Source organism: Panthera uncia, chromosome B4, assembly GCF_023721935.1.
Source record: "Panthera uncia isolate 11264 chromosome B4, Puncia_PCG_1.0, whole genome shotgun sequence".
Classification (NCBI taxonomy): domain Eukaryota; kingdom Metazoa; phylum Chordata; class Mammalia; order Carnivora; family Felidae; genus Panthera; species Panthera uncia.
The window spans coordinates 74,985,248-75,009,233 of record NC_064809.1 but is presented as its reverse complement, the minus strand read 5'-3'; the positions used below and the strand labels follow the sequence as shown (position 1 = coordinate 75,009,233).

The 23,986-nt window shown below is 36.6% G+C and overlaps 1 protein-coding gene across 1 annotated transcript in view; it reads left to right on the top strand.

Annotated features, from left to right (window-relative positions):
* The window catches only part of FAM186A (family with sequence similarity 186 member A), a gene marked incomplete at its 5' end in the record, with an annotated part of 75,107 nt that overhangs the window by 31,154 nt on the left and 19,967 nt on the right, over positions 1-23,986 (top strand). Inside the window, 4 exon segments of the mRNA XM_049627295.1 lie at positions 9,438-9,654; positions 10,597-10,767; positions 20,402-23,984; position 23,986. The exon segment at position 23,986 is cut by the window's right edge and continues 2,423 nt beyond it. Of these exon segments, the coding sequence (XP_049483252.1) occupies positions 9,438-9,654; positions 10,597-10,767; positions 20,402-23,984; position 23,986 (3,972 nt within the window).

Genomic DNA, 23,986 nt, shown 5'->3' with positions numbered 1-23,986 from the left:
ACTTGTGATAGTGCTCACTGAGATAATTCAAAAACAATCTCTTCACCTCAAGCTGATTAATTTAATCACATCTTCAAAGAATTCTCTAAACTTGCACCAATGGGTTAACAAGGGTTAGGGCAGAAAGCCACCACAGGGTGAAAGCGTCCAGGGCTAGACATTAAGTAAAACAAAGCATAGGGTGCTGCAGGGAGAAAGCGCCCAAGGTTAGCTAGTGAGATGAGTAATTTATCTTTAAAGCTGTATGCTCCATCAATATTAAACTTTAAAGATAACAGCTAATTAGTTGTATCACCTACAGGAAAACACTTTCCATCTGGCTCCAGTATATCATTGTGCTTTGATCTCAACTTCAAATGCCAATTGCCCCCCAAACCCTTTGCTTCTTACACACACAGGTTAATGGTCACTATCTGATTGTTTCCTTCTGCACATTCACCACGTATGTAAAGTCTTGAGAGCTCAATAAAAACAGAGACAAAACTCCTGTTCGGGTCTCTTGTCTCCTCCCAGACATTAGCCTCTCTCATTTTCATTTCTGCATCTGCTGTCTTGCTGGACAAGAGAGAACTCCAGATTGAAAGTCTGCAACACCTTTTTCAATACGAAGTAACATTTACACATTCCAGGGACTATGACCTGATACCTTTGGGGGAAGGTCATCATTAAATCTATTACAGTAGTAAAAGTACAGAGAACAAAATTCAGGATAGTAGTTATCTCCTGGCATTGGGAAAGGGATATAGCTGCTATGGGGGGCACAGGAGCCTTTAAAGACATTGTTTCTTCAGCTGGACAATGGGTACACAAATGTTCATTTTGCTTTTGCTATTATTACCTGCATCTCAGGTTCTGTTCTACCCCACTCTAGATTAGATGGTCAAATTATGGTGATTTCTCTGCCCACCCTCTCATTCTGACTCTTCTGCCTCTGTGGCACATAGTAACTACTTAATAATTTGTAGCATTTATAGTGTTTATCATGTTACCTATGGTAAAAGTTTACCTATAGATTATCTCATTTAATCCCCATGAAAATCCAATATGGATAGGTATTATTCTTAATTCTATTTCAAATATGACAAAAATGAGATTTTTTAGGCTTGCTTTTTTAATTGGAGGATTTTTTAAAATTAAGGTAAAATTCATGTGCTATAAAATTTACCCTATTGATGTCTTATTCTGGGAGTTTTGGCAAAGGCATACAGATGTGTGACCATCACTAAAATCCAGATTTAAAATAGTTCCATTTTCTCAAAATATTCCTCTTTGCCCTTTTGTAGTCTACCCCTCCCCAAACCCCAGCCCCTGGCAGCTGTTAGTTTTCTGTCCCTATAGTTTTCCCTTTCATGAATGCCATATAAATCAAATCACCCTATGTAGTCATTTGACTCCATTTTAGCATAAAGTATTCATTCAGCAATTGAAGGATATTTTGGTTGTTTCCAGTTTGGAGAAATTATGAATAAAATCACTACAAACATTCATGTATTCGTTCTTGTATACACACAACTTTTCATTTATCCTGAGTAAATACCTAGGAATGGTATTGCTAGGTCATATGGAACCATAAATTTATAAGAAATTGCCAAACTGTTATCTGAGGTAGCTTTACTACTTTGCATTTCCACCAGCAATGTATGAGAGTTCCAGTTGCTCTATATCCTTGCCTGTGCTTGGTATCATCATTATTTATTTAGATCTTTGATTTCTTTCATCAATGTTTTTCATTTTTCATTTTCTTTTCTTTTCATTATTATTTTTTTAATGTTTTTCATTTTTCAATGTACAGATCTTGCACTTATTTTGTTAAATGCTTACCTCCATATTTCATGTTTTGAAGTGTATTGGAAATGACACTTTGATTACATTTCAATTTCCAATTTATTGCTACTTTATAGTAATACAAGTTTTGAGTTTTGTATACTGGTCTCCTATCCTGTGAACATGTTAATGGTAGGTTTTTTGTAGAGTTTTTACATAGACAATGTTTTTGTCTGTAAATAGAAACCATTTTACTTCTCCCTTTCCAAATTTTATTCTTTTATTTCCTTTTCTTACCTTATTGTGATGGGTAGGACCTTCATACAATATTGAATAAAAGTGATTAGAGCAGAATCCTTAGAGCACTTTAGACTTCCACTGTTAAGTATGATGCTAGCTGTAAATTTTTCATAAATTCTCTTTATCATTGTGTGTATATATCCTATTTTGTTTATCCATTCATTAATCAATGGACACTAGGGTTGTTTCCACCTCACTGCTCTTATGAGTAATGTTGCTATGAACATAGGAGTCCAAACATTTGCTCAAGTCCCTGCTTTTAATTCATTTTTTATCCTTTTTTAAAATATTTAATTAATTTATTTAAATTTAAGTTAGTTAACATACAGTGTAGTATTGGTTTCAGGAGTAGAATCCAGTGATTCATCACTTACATACAACACCCAGTGCTCATCCCAGCAAGAGCCCTCCTTAATGTCCACCCCCCATTTAGCCCAACTCCCCACTCACCTCCCCTCCAGCAACCCTCAGTTTGTCTCTGTATTTAGGAGTCTCTTATGGCTTGCCTCCTTCTCTGTCTTTATCTTATTTTTCCTTCCCTTTCCCTATGTCCGTCTGTTTTGTTTCTTAAATTCCACATATGAATGAAATCATATGGTATTTGTCTTTCTCTGACTGACTTATTTTGCTTAGTATAATACACTCTAGTTCCATCCACATTGTTGCAAATGGCAAGATTTCATTCCTTTTGATTGCTGAGTAATATTCCATTGTGTATATATATATATACCACATCTTCTTTACCCATTCAGCAGTCAATAGATATTTGGGCTCTTTCCATAATTTGTCTATTGTTGATCGTGCTGCTATAAATATTGGGATGCATGTGTCCTCTCAAATTAGCATTTTTGTATACTTTGGATAAATAACTAGTAGTGCAATACAACCCTGCAATTGCTTTAAATTCTTTATATACCCAGGAGTGGTGTTGCTCGGTCATATGGTAATTTTATTTTTAATTTTTTGAGGAACGACCATAGTGTTTTCCATAGTAGCTACACCATATTATATTCCCACCCACAGTGCACATGGGTTCCAATTTTCTATATCCTCACCAACATTTGTTATTTTCTATTTGGGTTGTGAAGTAATATCTCATTGTAATTTTGATTTGCATTTCCTTAATGATTATGATGTTGAGCTTCTTTTCATATGCTTTCCAGCCATTTGTTTATTTTTTTTGAATGTCTATTTAAATCCTTTGCCCATTTTCATATTGGGTTATTATTTTTTTAATATTAAGTTGTAGAAGTTCCTTAAGTAATATGAATATTAACTCTTTATCAGAGATGTGATTTGCAAATATTTTCTTTGACTTTTCAATCTGTTGTGTCCTTTGATCCATAAAAGTTTTACATTTAATTTAGTCTAATATGTCTATTTTTACTTTTGTTGCCTATGGTTTTGGTGTCAAATCCAAGAACATTGCCAAATCCGATATCGTTAAATTTTCCCTCTATGTTTTCTTCTGTTTTACAACTTTAGGTCTTATGCTTAGGTTTTTTATCCACTTTGAGTTAGTTTTTGTATATTCTTTAAGGTAATGATCCAACTTCATTCTTTTGCATGCATCTCCAGTTTTCCCAGCACCATTTGTTGAAAGACTGCTTTTTTTTTTTTTTTTTTTCACCATTGAATGGTCTTGGCATCTATCAAAAATCACCCAACCATAGGGGCACCTGGGTGGCTCAGTCTCTTGAGCATCCGACTTTGGCTCAGGTCATGATCTCACAGGTTGTGAGTTTGAGCCCCGCATTGGGCTCTGTGCTGATGGCTCAGAGCCTGGAGCCTGCTTCCAGTTCTGTGTCTCCCTCTCTCTCTGCCCCTTCCCCACTTGTACTCTGTCTCTCTCTCTCAAAAATAAGCATTCAAAAAATTTTTTAAAAAATTAAAAAAAATCATTGACCATATATGCAAAAGTTTATTTCGGGACTCTCTATTCTATTCCCTTGGTCTATATATATGTCTTTATACCAGTACACTGTTCTAATTACCATTGCTTTTGTACTAGGATTTAAAGATGAGAAGTGTGTGGGGCGCCTGGGTGGCATCGGACTTTGGCTTAGGTCATGATCTCATGGTTCATGAGTTTGAGCTCTGCATTGGGCTCCTCACTGGCAGTGCAGAGCCTGCTTGGGATTCTCTCTCTCTCTCTCTCTCTCTCTCTTTGCACCCCCCTCAGAATAAATAAATAAACTTTTTAAAAAATGAGAAGTGTGTGCTGTCCAATTTATTCTTCTTTCTCAAGACCATTTTGGGTATTCAGGGTACCCATATGAATTTTGGAATGGATTTTTCTATTTCTGCAAAAAATATCATGGGAATTTTGATACAGTTTGCATTAAATCTGTAGATTAGTTTTAATGGTATTGATGTCTTCACAATATTAAGTCTTCCAATACATGAACATGGAATGTCTTTCTATTTATTTGTGTTTTCTTTCATTTCTTTTGGTAACATTTTGTAGTGAAAATTACAAATGTACAAGTTTTCCACCTCCTTGATTTATTCCTAGGGTTTTATTCTTTTGATACTATTATAAATGGATTTCTTAATTTCCTTTTCAGATTGTTCATTGTTGGTGTATAATGGCACAATTGATTTTTGTGTGTTATTTCATATCCACAACTTTGGCTGAATACATTTGCTAGTTCTAACAGTTTTTTCATGTGTGGAATCTTTAGGATTTTCTACATATAAGATCATATCACCTGAAAATAGAGACAATTTTATTTCCTCCTTTCCAGTTTGGATATCTTTTATTATTTCTTTTTCTTGCCTAATTGCTTTGGCTAAAACTTACAGTAATACGCTGACTAGAAGTGGTGAAAGTGGGCATTCTTGCCTTGTTCCTGACTTTAAAGGAAAACATTTCAGTCTTTCACTATTGACAATATTATCTCTGGAATTTCATATATGGTCTTTATCATGTTCAGGAAATTTCTTCTTATTCCTAGTTTTTTGTATGTTGTTATCATGAAAAGGTGTTGAATTTTGTCAAATGCTTTTTCTGAATCAATTGAAATGAACATGTGGGGTTTTTCCTAGTGTTCTGTTAATTTGGTATATTTCATTGATTGGCTTTCATATATTGAAACATTCTTGCATTCCAGGAATAAATCCCACTTAGTCATAATGTATAATCCTTTTAATGTGCTGTTGAATTCTGTTTGAGAGTATTCTGTTGAAGATTTTTGCATCAATATTCATCACAGATGTTGGTCTATAGTTCCCTGTCTTTTTCCTTTCTTTCTTGTGGTGTCTTTATCTGACCTTGGTATCAGGGTAATGCTGGCCTCAAAAAATGAGTTAGGAGGTGCTACTACCTCTTTAGTTTTTCTGGAATAATTGATAAAGATTTGGTATTCTTTCTTCTTTGACCACTATGGTATGTGCTAGCTTATAGTGTTATTTTTCATCACTTGGCTTATCAAACTTTGTCTTCACTCTCCTGTGTTCCTGACTTAAATTTTTGCTGCAATTGAGCTTTCCTTCCTTTCTTTCTTTCTTTCTTTCTTTCTTTCTTTCTTTCTTTCTTTCTTCCTTTGAGGTGACAGCTCAGAGCCTGGAGCCTTCTTCAGATTCTGTGTGTCTCTCCCTGTCTCTGCCCCTCCCCCACTCATGCTCTCTCAAAAATGAATAAACGTTAAAAAATAAAATATTTCAGCATCCCTTTTATTCCTGAGGTGAAATTCATAGATATAATATCTATACTCATACTTTAAATAATTAATATAAATAAATGTGAGGGCAAATAAAAGGAAAGTAATTTCTAATAACAGGCATTTCAGTGTGTAAATTCTAGGCCAACTTCACCAGAAGACATAATAAAGAAGTAGACAGAGGCTTGTACCTATATGTAGAATTAAAATAAATGTGAAAGCTATGAATATAGGTTGATACAAAAGCAGGTTTATCGTACTGATATTATATAACTATTAACGTTAGTGCATTGCTGTTGGTACTATGGTACCAACAGAATGGTAAAATTTGTTGGAGAAATTCTAAAGAACATCTTTCCTTTGATTTACATAATATTTGCATTCCTGGAAACTTCAGTATATAATTAAACTAGGCAAAAAATATTTTGTTTATATTTTAACAGGAGTAAATTTCCAGGCTCAAATAATTATAAACAGATGTTTTTCTTTTTACCTACATGAATGTCTCAGGACAGTCAAAATCTATGCAGGATTGGGCCAGTTCTTCATCGTGTGGACTGTCCACTATAAAATGAGCTAGCATTCCTTAGCACCTTTCACTGAATATCAATAAATCCTTCCTTCCAATCACTGTTGCAACCAAAAATGATTCCCCAAATTCCCAAAGACATGTATGAGGTAGCAATTTACTTTCCTATTGAGAATATTGGTATACAGTTATAAGCAAAATAAATTTGCTGATAGATTCTTGAGAAGGTGAAGTAATGAAATAAAAGTGTTGAGGAATATCTGATACCTGCTTTCCACGGGTGAGGGCTAGGTAAAGAAAAAACAAAAAAGGAACTTCCTTTTACTTACTTGTTTACGGCAGTCATTTATAAAACATTTTCACATATGTTACACATCTCACATCAACTGTAAATTTAGTATCTCCACCATTTTTAAAAGTTTTTTATTTTCATTCCAGTATAGTTAATATACAGTGTATTCGTTTCTGGTGTATAATATAGTAATTCAACTATTCTATACGTTACTCAGTGCACATCGTGATAAGTGTACTCTTTACTCCCCATCACCTATTTTACCCATCTCACCACCGACCTCCTCTATGGTAACCATCAGTTTGTTCTCTAAAGTGAAGAGTCTTGATATGTCTCTCTCTTTTTTTCCCTTTGTTTGTTTTGTTTCTTAAATTCCGCATAGGAGTAAAATCATATGGTATTTGTCTTTGACTTATTTCACTTAGCATTATACTTTCTAGCTCCATCCATGTCATTGCAAATGGCATGATTTCATTCTTTTTAAGGCTAATATTCCATTGTGTATATATGCCACATCTTCTTTATCCATTCATCTGTCAATGGACATTTGGGGTGCTTCCATAATTTGGCATTATAAATAATGCTGCTATAAACATAGGGGTGTATATATTTTTTGAATTGGTGTTTTCATTTTCTTTAGGTAAATACTTAGTAATGCAATTATTAGATCATAGGGCAGTTCTATTTTTAATTTTTTGAGGAACCTCCATATTCTTTTCCACAATGACTGCACCAGTTTGCATTGCCACCAACAGTGCTGAAGCATTCCTTTTCTTCATATTCTCACCAACACTTGTTGTTTCTTGTGTTTTTTATTTTAGCCATTATCACCGGTATGAGGTGGTATCTCACTGTAGTTTTGATTTGCATATCTGTGGTGAAGGGTGATGTTGAGCATCTTTTCATGTGTATGTTGGCCATCTGGATGTCTTGTTTAGAGAAATGTCTGTTCATGTCTGCTGCCCATTTGTTAATTGGATTATTTGGGTTTTGGGTGTTGAGTTGTATCAGTTCTTTATATATTTTGGATACTAACCTTTTACTGGATAGGTCATTTGCAATGCAAATATCTTCTCTCATTCAGTACACTGTCTTTTAGTTTTGTTGGTTGTTTCCTTTGTTGTACACAAGCTCTTAATTTTGATGTAATCCCAATAGTTTATCTTTGCTTTTATTTCCTTTGCTTCAGGAGCTGTATCTAGAAAAATGTTCTATGGCTAATGTCAGAGAAATTATGGCCTGTGTTCTCTTCTAAAATTTTTATGGTTTCACATTTAGGTCTTTAATCCATTTTGAGCTTATTTTTGTGTATGATGTAAGAAAGTAGTCCAAGATCATTCATTTGTATGTAGCTGTTCAGTTTTCCTAACACCATTTGTTGAAGAGACTGTCTTTTTCCTATTGCATAGTCTCGCCTCTTTTGTCAAAGATTAATTGACCTTATAATTGTGGGTTTGTTTCTGGGCTTTCTACACTGTTCCATTGATCTATGTGTCTATTTTTGTGCCAGCACCATACTCTTTTGATTACTACAGCTTTGTGGTATAGCTTGAAATCTTGAATTGTGATGCCTGTAGTTTTGCTTTTTTTTTTTTTTTTTCATGATTGCTTTGGGTATTCAGGGCTTTTTGTGGTTCCACATAAATTTTATAATTTTTTCTTCTAGTTCTATGAAAAATGTTCTTGATATTTTGATAAGGATTGCATTAAATGTGTAGATTGCTTTGGGTAGTTCATACATTTTAGCAATATTTGTTCTTCCAACCCATGAGTAGGGAATGTCTTTCTGTTTCTTTGTGTCATCTTCAATTTCTTTCATCAATATTTTATAGTTTTCAGAGTACAGGTCTTTCACCTCTTTAGATAAGTTTATTCCTAGGTATTTTATTATTTTTGGTGCAATCATAAATAGGACTGTTTCCTTAATTTCTCTGTCTGCTACTTCATTATTAGTTTATAGGAATGCTACTGATTTCTAGGTATTGATATTGTATCCTACAACTTTACTGAATTTATTACTGGTAACAGTTTTTTGTTGTTGTTGTTTTGTTTTGTTGTTTGAGTCCTTAGGGTTTTCTTTTTTTTTTTTTTTTACGTTTATTCAGTTATTATTTCTGAGAGAGAGAGAGAGAGAGAGAGAGAGAGCAAGCACAAGTGGGGGTTGGGCAGAGAGAGAGGGAAACACAGAATTGAAACAGGCTCCAGGCTCTGGGCTGTCAGCACAGAACCCAATGCAGGGTTTGAAGTCACAAACCAGGGGATCATGACCTGAGCTGAAGTCAGATGCTCAACTGACTGAGCCACCCAGGCACCCCCTTAGGGTTTTCTATATATAGTATCATGTCATATGCAAATAGTGACAGTTTAATTTCATCCTTACCTATATAGATGCCTCATTTCTTTTTCTTCTCTGATTGCTGAGGCTAGTACTTCCAGTATTATGTTCAATAAAAGTGGTGAGAGTGGACATATTTGTCTTGTTCCTGATCTTACAGGAAAAACTTATAGTTTTTCACTATTGAATATAATGTTCACTATGGGCTTTTCATATACATCCTTTATCAGATTGAGGTATGTTCCCTCTAAACTTTGTTGAGACGTGCCTGGGTGGCTCAGTTGGTTAAGTGTCCAACCCTTGGTTTCAGCTCAGGTCATGGTCTCACAGCTTCATGTGTTTGAGCCCTGCATTAGACTCTGTGCTGACAGTGTGGAGTCTGCTTAGGATTCTCTGTCTCCCTCTCTCTGCCCCTCCTTTACTCATGCTGTCTCTGTCTCTCTCAAAATAAATAAACTTAAAAAAAAATAAACCCATTTTGTTGAGAATTATGAACAGATGTTTGATTTGCCAATAAACTGAGTATTAATATATTCCCCCTTCTTATTCTTATAGGACATTAATATGCAGCTGGCTGACATACTGCTCAATGTGCAGCGAATAATCAATCGCTACACTGTTGATGAGAATGTGCACTCCGGAAGGAAAATCTCCCTTCCAGAACATAAGAAATGGAGAATAAATTTCCTGGATAAAATAGTTACTTATGCTAAGAACAGTGAAATTAGAGAAAAGACTCTTTTGCACATCCTGGTCTGGTTGGAAGAATGGAGTAAGTTTTCAGAAGTGGTTCAAAGGAAAACCATGAAGTTAATGAAAAAGAGAACAGGATCTATAAGTAAATTTTAAAGGGTTAATCAGACTACCTTTAAAAGAAGACTAAGGAGGTTATTCAGAGAGTTATTGTCCACTGTTTCAGTAAGAATAAAGTAAGCACTATGTAGTCTTGCTTACTTAGTGCCAGCCATTCTGGGCTCCTTGCTTCTCTTCAAGCATGCCAGTATGCCTCTGCCCAGTGTCTTTATGCTTACTATTCCTTTGCCTGGAACACTGTCCACAAGTAGCCATGTGGCTCATTTTCTGCTTATATCTCACTTTAAAATGATGTGTTCTCTGACGATCTCCATTCCCTACTCCCTGGCACTGTCCATTCCTCTTTATTTTTTATTTTTGTCTGTAGCATTTCTTATGATCTGCCATACTATATAATTAATGTTTATATTTTTGTGTTTTGTGTGTCTCCTTTCACTAGAATGCAAGCAGTATGAAGTCAGGGAACTTGTTTTATTCAGTGTTGTATCCTCAACATCTAGAACAATACATGACAAAGGAGACATTTGGCTGAATGAAAGAATGAATAAGCTAAGAATACAAAAAGAATAATTTCATTAAGTTGCAAGAAGTCTCATATAATGAGGGTTTTAAAATACTAGACAACTTATGAAAGGAGTTGAGGTTTAGTTCCTCAATATTAAAACACATGTTCACATTTTAGTTACCAGAGTATTTTCATGTCCAGGATTTACTGTTTAGCTTTCTATTCCAAGCCTCATCCTTCTTCATTTCTTCATAGAGAAAAGCCTCAGAAGAGCAATAAGTGTGAGACACCTATATTCCTCAATACTATATTATGAAGTAGATAGCCGATATTATAAGCTTATATGATTATAATCATTTTTCTACACAAAAATAATTTTTTTTTGCTCTCTTCAAGATGCCATTTTGTCTGAGATGACTGCAATTGATATTGAGGAACACCATCACTGGATAGCAAAAATGGAGTTTTTACCAGAAATGTACAAAGCTATTGAGAGCAATGTCAAGATACTGAGTAGAATTAGTGTATCTTTATTTGAAGAAAAGAAGAGACAAAAGAAAAAAATAAGTAAGGGTGCTTTAAGACATTGGAAACAGATTTGACTGTTTCTAAAAAATGGCTTTATTAAAGTAAAAGTTACATACCATAAAACTCACATATGTTAAATGTAAAATTCAATGACTTTTAGTAAATTTAGAGTTGTGTAGCTATCATCACAATATTTTATTTTATTTTATTTTATTTTATTTTATTTTATTTTATTTTATTTATTTTTTTTAAAGTAGGTTCCATACCCAGCATGGGGCTTGAAGTCATGACCCAGAGATCAAGAGTCTCATGCTCTACTGACTGAGCCAGCCAGCCACCACCACTGCCCCCCTCCCCACAATTCAATTTTAGAACATTTCCTTCATCCTAAAAAAGATCCCTCATGCCCTTTTGCAGTCAATCCTCACTCCCACCCCAGTTCCAAACATACACAAATCTATTTTCTGTCTCAATAAGTTTGCCTTTTTTGGACATTTCATAAGATGGAATCATATTATAGGTAGTCTTTTATATGTGGTTTCTTTTACTTAAATAATGGTTTTGAGGTTCAGCCATGTTATAGGATGTATCAGTAGTTTCTTCCTTTCTATGACCAATTGTATATCATTTTTTGCATATACCATATTTTGTTTACCTACTCACCAGTTCATGGACATTCAGATTATTTTGACATTTGACTTTTGTGAATAATGCTGCTATAAACCCAGATGTATAAGTCTTTGTGTGGATGTATGTTTTCATTTCTTTTGGGTAGATACCCAGGAGTAGAATTTCTGGGTCATTTACCTATTGCTGGTAAGTTTATGCTTATCTTTTAAAGAAATTGTTAACTTATTGCCCAAATGACGGCACTATTTTACGTTCCCATCAGCAATGTATTAAGGTTCCAGTTTCTCCACATCCTCAACACTTTTTATGGACTTCTTTAGGATCGCCTTTCCAAGAGGATGTGTAGTGGTATCCCATTGTGGTTTTATTTATTTTTTTTAATGTTTATTTATTTTTGAGAGAGAGAGCATGAGTGGGTGAGGTGCAGAAAGAGAGGAGGACAGAGGATCCAAAGCTCCACACTGACAGTAGAGAGCCTGATGCAGGGCTAGAACTCACAAACTGTGAGATCATGCGCTGAGCTGAAGTCCGCCTCTCAACCAACTGAGCCACCCAAGCACTACTCCCCTCCCCCATTGTGGTTTTAAATTGTATTTCCCTAAAGACTGATGATGTTGAGCATCTATCCAGGTGCTTATTAGTCATTCTTATATTTATTTTGCTGAAATGACTATTCAAATGCTTTCCCATTTCTATTATTGAGTTTTAAGAGTCCTTTATGTATTCTGAATACAAGTCTTGAAATGTGATTCTCAGGGACGCCTGAATGGCTCAGTTGGTTAAGTGTCTGACTTCAGCTCATGTCATGATCTTGTGGTTCATGGGTTCAAGCTCAGAGCCTGGAGCCTGCTTCAGATTCTGTGTCTCCCTCTCTGTCTGCCCCTCCCCTGCTTGTGCGTGCACGCGTTCTCTCTCTCTCTCTCTCTCTCTCAGAAATAAATAAACATTAAAAAAAAGGGGGACGCCTCTGTGGCTCGGTCATTTAAGCGTCTGACCTGGGCTCAGGTCATGATCTCCTGGTTTATGAGTTGGAGCCCCATGTTGGGCTCTGTGCTGATAGCTCAGAGCCTGGAGCCTGCTTCGGATTATGTGTCTCCCTCTCTCTCTGCCTCTCCCTGACTCACACTCTATCTCTCTCTGTCTCTCTCAAAAATAAAGAAACATTAAAAAAAAAAGAAAGAAACGTGATTTTCAAACATTTTCTCTTAATCTTTGGTTTGACTTTTCATTTTCTTAATGGGGCATTTGAAGGCCAATGGTTTTTGATTTTGATGAAGTCAAATCAATTTGTCAATATTTTCTTTTGTGGTTCATGGTTTTAGTGTCATATTAAAAACTTGTATGGGGGGGCGGTGCTTGGCTGGCTCAGGCAGAGGAACATGTGACTCTTGATCTCAGGGTCATGAGTTTGGGCCCTTCATTGGGTATAGAGATTACTAAAAATAAATAAATAAATAAATAAATAACTTAAAACAGAAACAAAAGCTTGTATTGGTCAGTGTTCAACCAGAGAAGAAGAACCAGTAGGAAATTATCTGTTATCTGTATATCTATGTATCTATCTACCCCATGTGAAGTATTTTGTGGAACATACTTTGTATTCTTTCAATCCTTTTACATTTATTATGACTTGCTTTATAGCCTACCATATGGTCTATCCTGGAGAATGTTCTGTGTGTGTTTGAAAAGATATATTTTGCTTTTGTTGGGTGGAGTGTTCTACAGTTGGTTTATATTGTTGTTTTAGTCTTCTGTATATATCCTTACTGATTTTCTGTCTAGTTGTTCTATTATTAAGAGTGGGATATTGAACTTCCCAACTACTATTACTGAGTTAGCTATTTCTCTCTTTAATTCTGTCTGGTTTTGCTTCCTATATTTTAAGGCTCTGTTATTAGGTGCATATATGTTCATATTGTGATAGCTTACTGATGAACTGATCTTTTTATCATTATAAAATGTCCCTCATTGTATCTAGAACCATTTTCTTTTTGTCTTAAAGTCTATTTTGTTTGATATTAGTCTATTCTCTCCAGCTCCCCTGTGGTTACTGTGCAAGATTGAATCTAAGATATGTTGCTTATCATTGGATCGTGTTGGCTTTTAAATATATATACACACAAAAAAATACACAAATACACATAAAATTGGGCAATCTTTCACTTTTGAGTATTTAATTCTTTCATATTTAATGTAATTGTTGATATGATTGGATTTTTATGTGTTGTGTTGCTGTTTATTTTCCATGTCTCATCTCTTTGTTCTCCTGTTCTTCTTTTACTACTTTTTGTGTTAAACAAATATTTTCTAGTGTACCATTTTAATTCCATTTTCCCCTTATATTTTTGGAGTAATTTCCTTAGTAGCTCTTTAGGGATTGCAGTACACATTTTAAATTATCACAACCTGGGGCGCCTGTGTGGCTCAGTTGGTTAAGCATTGGACTCTTGATTTTGGCTCAGGTCATGATCTCACCATTGGTGAGTTTGAGCCCCATGTTGAGCTCTGCACTGACAGTGTGGAGTCTACTTGGGATTCTCCCTCTCCCTTTCTCTCTGTCGCTCCCCCATTCACTTTCTCTCTCTCTCTCTCTCTCTCTCTCTCTCTCTCTCTCTCTCCTCTCTCAAGATAAATACACTTAAAAAAATTATCACAATCTGTTTCAGATTAGTGCTAACTTAATACAAGCAAAATATAGAATTTTTGCTCCATTAGCTCCATTCTCTTCCCCTCCTTTGGATTTTGTCATATATATTACATTTTTATGTATCATAAGCCCAACAACATAGTTCATAATTATTGTTTTATATGATTGTCTTTTTAATCAGTTAAGAGAGGAAAAGAAAGCATATTTTTACCTACATATACTTGTGCTCTTTATTTCTTTGTGTGAATTTGAGTTATCCTCTGGTATCATTTCCTTTCAACCTGAAGGACTTCTTTGTCTTTCTTATAAGGCTGGTCTACTAGCAGCAAATTCTTTCCGTTTTGCTCATCTAGAATGTCTTTATTTCACTTTCATTTTTTAATAGACTTTATTTTGTTAAGGTAGTTTTAGATTTATAAAAAAAAGTGAGAAAATAGTACAGAGAATTCCATATTTCTCCATAGTTTCCCCTATTACTAATATATTATATTAGTATGATACATTTGTTATAATTAACAAACCAGTATTGACACATTATTAACTAAAGTCCATAATTTATGGACTGTAGTCATAATTCCTTGTTTTTACCTAATGTCCTTTTTTGTTTCAGGATTCCATCCAGGGTACCTAATTACATTTAACTGTCATGTCTTCTTAGGCTTTCTTGGCTGTGACAATTTCACAGACTTTTCCTTCTGTTTGATGTTCCTGACACATGTGAGGAGCACCAGTCAGATATATTATATGATGCTCCCCTATGGGAATTTGTCTGGTGTTTTTCTCACATTTACTCTGGGGTTATGGATTTTGAGGAGAAAGATCACAGAGGTAAAGTACCATTGTCATCATATGATTTCAAGGGTACGTACTATCAAATGACTCAATGTTGACCTTGACCACGTGGCTAAAGTAGTGCTTGTCAGGTTTCTCCACTGTAAAGTTACTCTTTTTCTTCATTTTCCATACTTTGCTTTTTAAAATAAGTCTATATGTGCAGCCGATACTTAAGGAAAAGGGGATTGTGCTCCCTTTCTTTTAGGATGAATATCTACATAAATTATTTGAAGTTCTTATGTACTATAATTTGTCTCTTCTTCCTCATTTATTAATTTATTCAATTATTTATCTCAAAATGAACTCAGATTTTTTTTGGACTTTGAGTTATAATCCAATACTACTTTATTTACTTGCTTAAGTTGTTCTAGTTTTGGCCATTGAGACCTCTTTCAATTGGTTCCTGTGCCCCTTTAACATAACCTCATCGATGTGGCTTTTTCTTTTTTCTTTCTTTATTTTTATTATTATTAAATAATTTTTTTAAATGTTTATTTATATTTGAGAGAAAGAAAGACAGTGCATGAACAGGGCAGTGCAGAGAGAGAGAGAGACAGAAACAGAATCCAAAGCAGGCTCCAGGCTCTTAGCTGTTAGCACAGAGCCAGACACAGGGCTTGAACTCACAAGCTGTGAGATCATGACCTGAGCCGAAGTCAGACGCTCAACCAACTGAGCCACCCAGGTGCCCCTTTCTTTTTTATTTTTTTAGCACTTCCCTACTTTCTGGCACTACAAGATGCTTCAGGTTCATCTCGAATATATCCTGCTCCAGTCTTATAATCTGTCATTTCTTCAAGGATTTCTGGTTACTTTTAGTAGAGAATAGTATTAAAAAGCAAGGTCTGGTTGCTAGGTGTGTTCATTGCTACTGGGCTGTCATTTCTGTTCAGTCCTCTCATTTGACAGAACAAAAAATATATGTGTGTGTGTGTGTGTGTGTGTGTGTAGAGCCAATGCAGTTACACATATCTATTAATATGTATATATATTATCATCTGTAACTACTTTAAACTAAACATAAGTTTATAGTGATTTCTCTAATTTTAATTCATTATCACACATAGATCATTCCAGTTTCTTCCCCTTGCTTATCTATAAATTATGACAAACAATAAGAAACTTGCTCCTACCATCTACTTCACTTAATTGCTCGATTCCAGTATACACGCATAGCAGTATCAGAATTATTAACCCATACCCTAGTGGGAAATAACTTATCAACTAGAGTACAGCACTTTGTCTTCAGTCTTACGGACTCCATTCATTTCCGGTTACTTATAGGTCAGCACTCCCTGCATCCTCTCATTCCTTTCAGTGAGGTTTTGTCATACATTTCTTATATTGTTAGATTGTCATATCACAGTCTACATTCCTTCCTGGGATCCCCTGACCTCTTAAAAGGGTATTTAAAAATTTTGTATACATTAAGTTTCACTCTTTGTGCTATAGAGTTCTACTGGGTTTGACAAATGTGTATTGTCATGTAGCCACCCTTATAGTATCATACAAAATAGTTTTTCCACCCTAAAAATGCCCTGTGATTCACTTATGTATTCTTCCCCTCTTTCCCCAAGTCCCTGGTACTGATAATTTTTTATGTCCCCATAGTTGTTTTTTTTTAAATTTTTTTTTTTAACGTTTACTTATTTCTGTGACAGAGAGAGACAGAGCATGAACAAGGGAGGGTCAGAGAGAGAGGGAGACACAGAATGTGAAACAGGCTCCAGGCTCTGAGCTGTCAGCACAGAGCCCGATGCAGGGCTCAAACTCATGGGCTGTGAGATCATGACCTGCGCCGAAGTCAGACCCTTAACTGACTGAGCCACCCAGGTGCCCCTATGTCTCCATAGTTTTGGTTTTCCAAGGATGTTATATAATTGGAATCATGTAGTATGTAGCTTTTTCAGACTGGCTTGTGTCACTTAGCAATATACATTTAAGGTTCCTCCCTATCTTTTTGTGGCCTAATAGCTTATTTCTTTTTACTGCTGAATAATATTCCATTGTACAGATGCACCACAGCTTGTTTATGTGGTTGCTTCCAGGTTTTGGTGACTAAGAATAAAACTGCCATACACACACACACACACACACTTTCTCATGGACATGTTTTCGAATTAATTATGTAAAAACCTAGGAACATGATGGCTAGATCATTTGATAAGATTACATTACTTTGTAAGTAACTTTGTAAGAAACTGCCAAACTGTCTTTCCAAGTAGATGTACCATTTCTCATTCCCACCATTTTTCAACAGGAGTTCTTGTCACTCCCTGTACTTGTTAGCAATTGGCATTACTGGTTTTTTGGATTTAGCCATTTTCAGAAATGTGTAACATATTTCATTGTTGTAATTTGCAATTCTTTTTTTTCAAGTTTTTACTTAAATTCTAGTTAGTTAACATATAATATAAATTGGTTTCAGAAGTAGAATTTAGTGATTCATCTCTTACATATAACACCCAGTGCTTATCACAAGTGCCCTCCTTAATACCCATCACCTATTTAGACTATTCCTTACACAGTGCCCCTCCCCTCAGTTTGTTCTCTATAGTTAATAGTCTCTTATGGTTTGTCTTCCTCCTTTTTTTTTTTTTTTTTGGTTTTCTCTTTCTCCTATGTTCATCTGTTTTGTTTCTTAAATTCCACATGAATGAAATCATATGGTATTTGTCTTTCTCTGACTTATTTCACTTAGCATAATACACTCTAGCTCCATCAATATTGTTGCAAATGACAAGATTTCATTCTTTTTTTTTTGGCTGAGTAATATTCCATTGTGTATATATCGCACATCTTCTTTATCCACTCATCAGTCAATGGACAATTGGGCTCTTTCCATAATTTAGTTATTACTGATAATGTTGCTATAAGTATTGGGGTGCATGTGTCCCTTCGAATCAGTATTTTTGTATCTTTGGGTAAATATCTAGTAGTGCAATTGCTGGGTTGTAAGGTAGTTCTATTTTTAACTTTCTAAGGAATCTCCATAGTGCTTTCCAGAGTGGCTACAACAGTTTCCAATTCTCTAATGACAGATGACACTGAACATCTTTTCATATCCTTAGTTGCCATCTGTATGTCTTATTTCTTGCCTTCATTAAAAAGAAAAATAACAGGTTACATCCTTTGATTACTTTGAAAATAGTTATTTCATGGAATGGATCTGATAGAAATTCTGTAATACATTTACAGAAGTGTTGAAAACACATGGATATATTAGTGTTCACTGCAAGCCACATTTACAGGAGTGTTATTTCAGTGAGTAATGTAATATATTTAGAGAACTGTTTAAAAACACATGCAATAAGGATGATTACAAGAGCTGTATGTGCATACTACTTTGAGAAGAGTGTTATTTCAAGGAATGGATGTAATAGAAATTCTGTAATCCATTTAGAGAAGTCTTTAAAGACACTTATAATGAGGATGGTTATGAGAGTTCCATGTGCATGGTACTTTGGGAAGAGTGTTATTTCAGGGAATGGATGTTTTACCTTCATTTTTTTGAAGGATAGTTTTCCTGGATATAGAATTCTTGGTTAGCAGTATTATTCTTTCACCACTTTGAATAGTCATCCCACTGTGTTTGGGCCTCTTGTTTCTAATCAGTGGTAAGCTGTTAAATTTACTATGGCTCCCCTATGCTTTGATTTTTTAGTCTCCTTTGATTGTGATAAGTCATTTTTATCTTTTTACTTTAAAGATTCTTTGTCTGGCTTTCAACAATTGACTATGATGTATCTAGGTATGGATCTTTTTGTATTTATCTTAGAGTTCAATGATCTTCTTGAATGTGTAGATTAATGTTTTTCATCAAATTTGGGATGATTTGGCCATTATTATTTCCTCAATATTTTTTTAAAAAGTTCATTTATTTTTGTAAGTGTTTTTAATGTTTATCTATTTATTTTTGAGACAGAAAGAGAGCAAGTCAGGGAGGGGCAACGAGACGGGGGGAGAGAGAGCATCCCAAGCAGGGTCTGTGCTGTTAGCACAGAGCCAGATGCAGGACTTGAACTCATGAACCATGAGATCATGACCTGAGCTGAAATCAAGACTTGGACTCTTAACCAACTGAACCATCCAGGCACCCCCAAAACTGGACATTTTAGATGACATATTATAGCAACTTTAGAGTCTGACTTCCCCTATAACCGCCAGGGTTTCTTTTTGCTCCTTTTTTCCTTTGCTTTTTAGTGATTTGTCTGGATTAATGCAGTAAAGTCTGTCTCCCCAACAGTGTGTGGCTGCTGACACCTTTGCTCAGTTATTTTTTTCCCCTCATTTTTGTTTATATTTTAAAGCTTGAATTCCTAGGGGTCACCTTTGGGTCAGCATAACTTAGTGGTCAATAACTGGCCAATCATTAAGTGATCCAGATTGATCCAGTAAGGCTTCTATTCTTTGCTAATGGATCTGTGTGTGAGTTAAGGAAGTATTGTTTTAGACAATGTCCCTAGGCATGTGTTTTTTCCCTGCTTTATTCAAGATCAAATCAGCCCCCTCAGGCAGTAGAGCTTCAAGGCTTGACTCACTCTTGTAGAACTACCAGGTAACATGGCTTGGGGGAGTTGGAAACAGAAGAAGCTCCAGGCTAAAACATCACAGACTTCCAGTTCTTACTGAAGTTTAGTAATTTTTCTTGAAAAAAATGTTTACCATTTTGTTGTATGCTTGCAGTCAATTTCCAAAGTCCTAAAATCATTGGTTTGGGCAGTTTTGTCAAGTTTTATCATTGCTTTTATGGGAAAAAATTTTGCCGAGTTTCTCATTCAGCCATTCTGGAAATCCCTTCAAATGTTTGACTTTTTTCTGCTCTTTTGTAACTCTTCTGAAAGAACCAAGACTAACTGTGATTCAGAAAAGTGAGAAAAGAAGGACAGGAACCTAAGAAAGAAAATGGAAAGCACCAAGCATAATCAAAGCCAAAGGAAAGTTTTGGCTTATGTTATATCTAATCCCAAACTTATAACTGAAGGTAAGCTGAGATCATAACTAAAGACCAAAGACTAAATTTTGGAAGCAAAATTCTAGGTAATTGTGGGAAAAAATAATACTATTTACTTTGGAGGTAAAGGTTTTTTTGTTGTCTTTTTTTAAAGATTTTATTTTTAGGGGCACCCATGTGGCTTAGTCAGTTGAGCATCTGACCCTTGATTTCAGCTCAGGTCATGATCTCACAGTTGTGAGACTGAGCCTTGCATTGGGCTCCATGCTGAGTGTGGAGCCTGCTTAAGATATTCTCTCTCTCTCTCTCTCTCTCTCAAAAAAATAAATAAATAAAATAAAAATAAAATCTTTTTTTTTTCTTTTTCTTCTTAAGTAATCTCTACACCCAACATGGGGCTCAAACTCACAACCTTGAGATCAAGAGTCATATGCTCTATAGACTGAGCCAGTCAGGTGCCCCATTGGAGCCAAAGCTTTCTGATGAATCTTTATCCTATACTTATCCATAATTTAGGCTAAATTCCTAGGCTTTAGCATAGATAGAGCACCACACAGAAGAAGAAATGCAATCTCATTATTTTATGTTTTGTGGTTTTTTTCCTCCAGCATCTAGAGGTACTCTATGGAAATCTTGGAAAGAAAGGGTTATAAAGCGACCTGCAACAGCTCATGCTTTAAGACCAGATCAGATGATTAGTGATGAATTTGCAACAAATACAAAGGTTTCAGAAATCCAAGATATGCTACAGGAACTCATAAACACTGCCATGTTCAATAAATTGGAAAACAATGCTATTAAATATATATCATCAACAATAGTAAACCTTTCTAAAGCTTTGAAAACACTGAATGATGAAGTAAAAGTTTTTATCCTCCAAAGTGCTAATATGTATACAAATGAGACAAGTGAAAAAGAAAAAGAGCTCTCTCTGAAAATAATACGAGATCTCAGTGAACAAAATGAAATACTTCAGCAGAAACTTCAAGATGCAGAAGAAAAATATGAACAATTTATTCAGTCCAAAGGTATTGTAGAGCAACAACTACCTACAGCATTACCCACATCAACCTTGAAAGCGTTGCCTGAGCTTTCTCCACAATCATCCATTGCCATTAGCAAAACTGACATAGAAGACAGTATGGAAAATATTTTGGCTAAAGAATTTGAAAACATTATAGACGAGGCCCAAACCCAAGAGACCAAAGCCTTGGGGATCCAGTGGGACTCAGCATTTTCATATACAGCCCCAGCTGAAATGACCCCAGATTTAATTGAACAGCAATACCCTTTACCTGAAAAAAACCAAAAAGAGTCTTCTGAAGGTATCACTGAAGATAAGGTGTCACTGAAGAAAGATGATGACCAGTATCAATCACAGAAGAAAAAGCAAATTAAAGGCTCATCTATGGATGAGACCTCTGGATCACATCTGAGTGATGATAAAGGTAAACAGAAAGAGACCAAACTTGATCATGACTTGGAGCTACAGGCACTGGAAAAGAATAGAAAAGAAATGAAATCCTTTTCTGAAGCCAAACCAAAGTCATTTGCAGAATCAAAAAGTCGCTATGTCCCTACTGATTACCCTTCTACTGACACAAAAAGACAAAGTGGCAAAAGTGGAACAGGTCGTATGTGGGAAAGACTCAGGAAGGTCAAACCTGAATATTCACATGACAAAAGCCAGATTTCTTCAGAGAATAAAGAAGAACCCACCACTGAGTCAATGGACAAAGAGAGCAAAAGTGAGATGAGTAGCCAAGAAGAGCAATTCAAATTGACTGAACTTGGTTATTCCTCTGAGAAAATGAAAACAAAAGGGAAGAAACATCAGATCTCTCCAAGAACCACCACAAGCAAAGAGGGGAAAACTGAGGATATCATAGTCTTAGCCAAGAAATTCAAGTCTCCTGAACTTGTTAAATCACAATCTAGGATAGCAAAAGAGACTTCGGAATCTATGAGAGTTCTAGAAAGCCCAGATGGCAAAAGTGAAGAGAGTAACCTAGAAGAATTTCAAAAAGCTATAATGGCTTTCCTAAATGAGAAAATTGATAACATAGGAAAGCCTTTGGATAAAAAGGCTGTGCCAAAAGAGGGGTTATTATTAAAAACAGCAGAGGTCGAAAAATTAGAAATCATAAAGGCAAAAATGGAGGAATACTTCCAAACTGTGGCTGAAACTGTGGCAAAAATCTTGAGAGAATACAAAGATATAAAAAATGCAGGACAAGTTGGAGAGAAACCTATGAAACGAAAAAAGGAAGTCTCATTTATGCCAGGATTGCATTTTCAGAAGCCAATTAGTGCAAAGGCTGAAATTAGCACCTTACTCTCATCTAAAAGCATGGACCCATTAATTGACAATTTAATACAAACGATCTTGACTGAAATAGAAGGTGAAAGAGATGCTCTAGTAGCCTCAACAGTAGGGAGACACCACAAGGAAAAGGAAAAACAGAGGTGGGATGAATATTTGCAAGAAGGTCAAGAAAAAGTATTTGGTGAGGGTCTCAAACACCATTTGCAAGAGGAAGGGAGTTTCTGGAAGAAGAGCCATGAGCTGATAAGTAAAAAATTGGAGAAGGAAGAGTCATGGCTCCAAATGAAGGAGAGAAAGCAAAGGCAACAGAAGCAGAAATGGTGGCAGGAAGAGGAAGCATGGAAGGAACAACAAAAACAGACTAAGCAAGATGACGAGCAAATGCAAAGAAAAGAGAAAGAATATCAGAAGACAAAACAGCAGCAGCTGGAGGCATGGAATCAAGAAATGGAAGAACAATTGGTACCCCTGGAGGAGGAGGAGGAGGAGCAGATGAGGCCAGTTCAGAAGGAACTGAGACACCTGAAGCTAGAAATAAATAGGGAGAAAGAAGAGAAGCAGAAGCCAAGGAGAAACATAGAAGACCATGGAAGGCAGAAGCAGAAAAAGACAAAGGATCAGAGGAAGATCAATGAGAAAAATTCTGACACACTAGAAAAGATGCTCATCCAAACTTCAGTGACAGTGTCTCCCAAATGGAAGAGCATACCGAAAGTAGCATCCCAGTTACACCAAAGAAAAGCGTTCCATGGACATCTGAAGACATTAGAAAATTTTGCTGACGGAAAGCACCCTATACCAATCACTCCTTCTCCATCGACACAATCGCCATCACCTGGGGCCTTTCCAATTTCTGGACAGTCTCCCACAAAGACCCTCACTCTAACTCCTCAACAGGCCCAGGAACTGGAGATCACTATCACCCCTCAAAAGGCCAAAGAACTAGGCATCACTGTGGCCCCAGAACAGGCCCAGGCACTGGGGATCAGTCTTACCCCTGAGCAGGCCCAGGAAATGAGCATCACTGACACTCTTCAAAAGGCATTGGGGATCACTGTCACTCCTCAACAGGCTCAGGCACTTGGGATCCCTCTCACTCCTGAGCAGGCCCAGGCACAGGGGATCACTCTCACCCCTCAGCAGGCACAGGCCTTGGGAATCACTCTCACCCCTGAGCAGGCCCAGGCACTCAGGACCACTGTCACTCCTCAGCAAGCCAAGGCACAAGGGATCACTCTCACCCCTCAGCAGGAACAGGCACTGGGGATCACTTTCATACCTGAGCAGACCCATGAACTGGGGTTCACCTTCACTGATAAGCAGGCACAGGCACATGGGATCACTCTCACCCCCAAGCAGGCCCAGGAATTGGGGATCACCCTCACTTATGACCAGGCCCAGGCACTGGGGACCACTGTTATTCCTCAGCAATCTCAGTCACAGGGGATCACGCTCACCCCCGAGCAGGCCCATGAACTGGGGTTCACCTTCACCGAGGAGCAGACCCTGGCACAGGGTATCACACTCACCCCTGAGGGGGTCAAGGCACCAGGCATTACTGTCACCCCTGACCAAGTACAGGAAATGGGGATCACTGTCACCCCTCAGCAGGCACAGGCACTGGAGATCATGGTCACTCCTGAGCAGTCACAGACACAGGGCATCACTCTCACTTCTGAGCAGGCCCAGACACAGGGGATCACTCTTACCCCTGAGCAGGCACAGGCAGGGGGGATCACTCTAACATCTCAGCAGGCCCAAGCACTGGGAATCACTCTGAGCCCTGAACAGGCCCAGACCCAGGGGATCACTCTCACCCTTGAGCAGGCCCAGGCACTGGGGATCACTCTGACCCCTCAGCAGGCAC